General features: G+C 44.7%; 1 protein-coding gene across 1 annotated transcript in view; it reads right to left on the bottom strand.

Annotated features, from left to right (window-relative positions):
• LOC103613933 (3 beta-hydroxysteroid dehydrogenase/Delta 5-->4-isomerase-like) overlaps positions 1-5,259 on the bottom strand; it is a 10,572-nt gene that overhangs the window by 2,501 nt on the left and 2,812 nt on the right. The window contains exon 3 of the mRNA XM_017731983.1: positions 2,289-2,453. Coding sequence (XP_017587472.1) covers positions 2,289-2,453 — 165 coding nt within the window. The remainder of the gene's footprint in view (positions 1-2,288; positions 2,454-5,259) is intronic.

The raw sequence follows: 5,259 nt of genomic DNA, 5'->3' as shown, positions 1-5,259 counted from the left end.
AGTGCAGAAGGGCTTGATAAAATCAAATGAGATAGCAAGTTTTAAAAAAAGCAAACATAAAGTTATCTTGACAGTTGGTATCTGTTCAAGATGAATTTCACCCAAATAAAATGTGGTTTATTTGCAAATCAGAGTTGTATGTAAAAACTTTAAAGATTCCTAGAGTAATAGGAATCTGAGTGTCTTCCAAACAGCATGTAATAAAGTAAATTATTACTTTATTACATGCTTTAATCAGTGAGCGGGTCTCCGTGGTTTGCTTGCCCTTCTGGCTGAGGATCTGGTTCACAGAAGGTATTTTGTTTAGATTATAATAAATTATTTTCTCAATTCCCTCCCTTTTCAAAATTTGCTTCCCTTCCTTCCTAAAGAGATATTTTTGCTCTGAGATATTGTGTGGCAGTGGAGGAAAGCCCTGCATCAGGGCATGTTTAACTTGTTCTCTTCTGTCCTTTGTGGTTTGTGAACATCCACTTCTGATTCTTCAAACATTTATATTGTACAAGTTCTGTTTCCTAGGAGAAACAAAGCTTTCATCCTGCAAGACTGTGAAGTACATAGCAGTGCCCTGGCTGGTGAGAAAGCCAGAAGAGCATCAGAATGGAAATGGGAGGAAACAGGGAAGAGAGGGCAGCAGTATCCACTGACTGACCTTGTGGTCAGTTGGCTCTGGCAGCACAACTGTGGATGGTATTTAATTCTAGCAAATGTTATCAGCTAACCCTCACTGGCCCAGTGGGCTTTCTTCACCCATAGGCAGACACTGTTGGCAGGGGAGTGAGTAGTGGGGAGTCAGAGCTAAAGAGCTTTTTTGGGTCTGGGACATTTTAATATTTGTTTGATTTTTCTTTTTTTGTAATTGTTTTTTAAATTATTTTTCCCCATGGAAAAATGTGTTTAGGCAACACATTCTGCTGTGAAAAACCAGATTGTAGCAGGAGTATCGTCAAAGACAGAGCTTTACAAATCCTCTTTCTGAGCTACCAACCATGTATATTTTCGTATTACCCAATGCATGGGTTTCCAGGAACTTGCCTTTCTGCTCCTCCCTCCTGACAGGGGCCTAAGAGGCTGCCCACTGGGCTCTATTTTTTGATCACTGACAATTTGTGGCTTTGATTGAGCAGAAATGAAAGGGTCTGGGAGCTAGTGGTACAGGCAGTGAGCCATGCTAAAACAGCTAAAATGTGATCCCACTGTTTTTAAGGTACATGTAAGAAACAACTCAACTACCAAGAATTCTCTGTTCCTCTGAACACTGGTGAGCAGCCAGTATTTGTGAAAGTGATGCCTCTACAGGTATGCTCCTTATTTTCCTGTGAGGAAGCCCCGTGTCTGTGGCAGAGAGGAACAAAGAACTGGGAAAGCCGTTCATGTAAATAAGAACATCTTCCCCAAATCTCCCCCAAGCTGTTGAAGCAACACAGCCAGGGAGGTCAGTGGGCATGCAGGTTAGGTTGTACCAGTTCTCTGAATGGCACTGAGGGTTTTGGCATCACAGATGGGGGGGTGAAGTCGTTCTTTAAGGAAATACATTTAAATTTCCTGGCAACTGATGCTACGCAGGCCATTCCTAAGTCTAAACCTTCTCCCTTCATCTGATCTTTCATGAAGAATGGGGGTTCCTTAGTAGAAGGGAGCATCCCATCATTGAGTCATTGAAACCCCTCCCTCCCATAGCTTTGAGTCTGTTGGGGAATTTCAAATTATAAGCTCAGGGTGGGAGAGCTCTTGTTCCTATCAACTGCCTTCTGGCAAATGGGAGGAAAAGGAGAAGAGGAAGAAGAAAAGGAATAGCAAGGAGAGAACCACAGGCTGTGGATCAGTGCAACGTTTTTGTAATTGCAGCCAGAGTCTGCAGTATTTGTAAAAATTGAAAAATGTACACAGGCAGGGATGCTATGTGGGGAGGGAGAACAAGAACCAATTTCTGAGGTGGGCATTGGGATTTCAGATGTGAATTCCTTTCAGAAAGTTCCACTGAGCGTGGGTTTATGACTGTCACCACTGAAGGCAGAGCCTGTGCAGATCTCAGGATGGGCGTATGTAAGTGTTGACAAGAGTGAATGGTCCTGCATTGCCTTGGAGTGGAAGGCTGGGTGTGGAGAGGCCCAGAACTGCTTGGGGCGGCACAGACACAGGCTTTGCACCCTTAGGTATCTCTGCACGAGATGCAGAACAACCCCCTTAACCTGGCTCATAACGAACACAGGACAGTGCTCCCTTTCCTGAGCAGATGGTGATCAGGACATAGACGTGGGTTTGAGAGAGGTGCTTCACCTGCTCACCTGTTACATTGACTTCCCAGAGCAGCTTCTTCTCGATGAGGCCCAGGGTATCAATGAGGGAAGCCGTGTGGATGACGAGGGACACCCCCTGGCAGGCACGGTGCAGGAATGTCACATCTCGGATGTCCCCTTCCAGGATTTTCACCTCAGTCTTACCCTTGAACTCTGCAGGGCAGCAGAAAACAGAGCACAAGACCTTACAGGCATCCTAAGAAGAGCATTGGAAGGAGTGGTGAAGGGCTGACCCTGCCTGGCGGGTGCTGACTGTCCAGGAACAGCAGGGATATTTTAAGGCTGTGAAACAGAAGGCATTTCCCAATTACTCTGTTGTCAAATGCTACTTACAGGGCTAAATAGAAATTTATTTTGCATTACCTACCATAGGTCTGGAGCAACATGTTCCTTTCTGTTTTATTTTTTTAAAGAGAAATCTTTTCTGCTGCTAGCAAGCTTCCTTTAGGTGTGACTGTTTTAAAGTTCACAGAGGAGTAGTTTTAGCTGTGCATGTTCTGGCGACTGGCTGGCTATAGATGTGCTAACCCAAGTGTACTGAACAGGCACTGCATGTTCCTGTCTTCAAGGTGATGAATGATCTCTCTCCACCCAGAGCATGTGAGCACAGGGATGTGTTCATACCTACTTTCTGCCCCTTTACCTTGCCTGTATTGCAGCTCTTCTAAGAAATTACATACAGCTCTTACACATCTTTTTCTTATACCTTGGCCAGGACTTACAGTGCCTCTTCCAACTCCAGCTCCAGCTCCATTTCAGTGTCTGTGCTGTGGGGTCATTTTTAGCCTGCACATCTTTCTGGTTCATATTTGAACTCTCAAGTCTGTTCTCCTGAGCTACCTCAGCCCTGGCTTGATTAAATCCTGCTTTTTAAGCCCTCTCCCTCCACAGCAGCTGCTGTGTGTGATGCCAGTGGAGCTCTAGGTCTCAGAGCCATCCTTCCCTAAGCTGTGCTGGGCAGAAGCATTCTTTTTGCAGCCCAGAGCTACACAAACATGAGCCAGCACCAGATGATCACTTGGAAAAATTTACAGTCCAAGGCAATGCTGCTCTGCATTGCTCAGTCATCTGGCCTGGCTGCAGCCATACCATGGGAGAGGAGAGGACTTTCTCAGCATGACCCACGGCTTGTAAGGAGGTGGTGTCATTGCAGCAAGTCCTCTGAGAGCCTCTGCTGTGGCTGCACTAGGTGGCTCCCCAGGCACAGCTACTGGACAGGGACTCTGCACCACAGGCAGAGCCTCTGTCCTTCTTCCAGCACAATCAAATGCCCCTTTTAGATTAGAGAAAAACCTGATTAATTTGTACAGCTTTAGCTTCAGCCATGACTGAAATGTACCCAAGTGCTTTGTCACCAGCTCCAAAGCAGGCAGTATTTCATCCCATGTCCTTAATAGGAAACACTGAGAGAGACAGCTGTTGGGATCTGGAACTGAGTGGGAATATCTTTTAGAATGGTTTTATCTCATTTTCTCTGTAGCATGCTAGAATGTAACCCTGTATCAATTTAACAATTATTCTGATGCAACAGGCTTAAGAGGCTTTTTTTTTTTTCGCACCACACAGTTGGTCTGAGATTTAAGATTTGTGAAACATTTGCAAAACTGTTACTAAATCTAGAGTTCCTGCCCTCCCCAGCACAGTCATTGCCACATGCTCTCTTCTGCTCCTTTATTTTACAGACTGCATTCATTTCCTAGGACTCCATCTCCAGAAGGTTCACACTGACCTCTACTTGCATGGATGCAAAAGTGTCAGACTAGGGCTGGGATTTTTATTAAGCACCTGGTAGTCAGATTTGCTCTAATAAATATTAGTCTTTTTACTGCCCTTATGTTGATGTTCTCCATGAATAAGGCTTTGTGGGATTGCAATAATGCCAAGAACAGACAGAAAAAGTTTTCACAACATGAATTCTGACATGTGACCCCTTCAAAGTGATCACAGTGCCCAGGCAGGAGTTAGGAAAATGGAAGTTTTTCCACATACATATCAAAGCTTTTGGGAAACGTACAGAAGAAGCCTGTCCCTTTTAAAGCTGATCACAAGAAATCTGCTGTCTAGGTGCTTTGTGCCTTGTTTGGGCTTGCTTTCTGTGTGTGTGATATGAGTCAGGATATCTGCTCCTCTCTTCCATTTTAGCCAGCAGAAGTTACATGGTAAGTACAATATGGGCCTTGCTGACTTGAGCAGCATCAGCTGCATGCCAGGAATCAGCAGATTGATCTTGTTTTGCTCTGGGTGAAGAGAAAACTACAGGTGAGCTTGGAAGCAAAGAGAGGAAAGAAGAAGCGACTCACAGAGAGTGGTTTCAGTGTGAGGTGGACAGCAGAGAGAAACTTGATTTCTGTCTACACAAACCATTGCCCAAGCATCAAAAGAACACGTGTGGGTAGGTCAGAGGGGGAGGAACAGAATAAATTCAAGTCAGCTCTCCATTTTTGCATAAAGTGATTATGACAAAGTACCTACTCACTGGGAAAGCTTGTTCTTCTTCACCAGTGGTTTCTGTGTCCTCTGTGTGGTAAGTAAATTCCCTGCTTGCTATGGGGTAGTTTTTGCTTGAAAATGCAATAGTTTCTCAATGAAATTCAGTGTCCTGTTGTGAGCAGTTTTTGACTCAGCAATACAGTCAGAACATTTGCCCTAAACTTAAGAACAACATAGGAATTTTGATTTCTCCGGAAGTGCCAATGCAACAGTAAACAACACAAAAAAGAATCATTTAAGTGGAAGCACAGGAAAGGCAGGAAGATAAATCAGAAGTGGAGATGGGAGGTAAGAAACCCAAGGCACCAAATACCATGTTCAATGTGACGTTCATTCTCAACCACACAGTGTGACTGGATAAGCTCCAACTCACAGCACTCGACATGGACTGGATCATCCCCGACTCCCTGGGGCTGTGGGAGACCACAATTGCCACTCTCCTACTCAGACTGAGTGTGATGGTCAAGCT

The sequence above is a fragment of the Corvus brachyrhynchos genome, unplaced genomic scaffold (assembly GCF_000691975.1).
Source record: "Corvus brachyrhynchos isolate BGI_N302 unplaced genomic scaffold, ASM69197v1 scaffold3, whole genome shotgun sequence".
Classification (NCBI taxonomy): domain Eukaryota; kingdom Metazoa; phylum Chordata; class Aves; order Passeriformes; family Corvidae; genus Corvus; species Corvus brachyrhynchos.
Note: the sequence above shows the minus strand (reverse complement) of the source record. Positions and strands in the feature narration are given on the sequence as shown.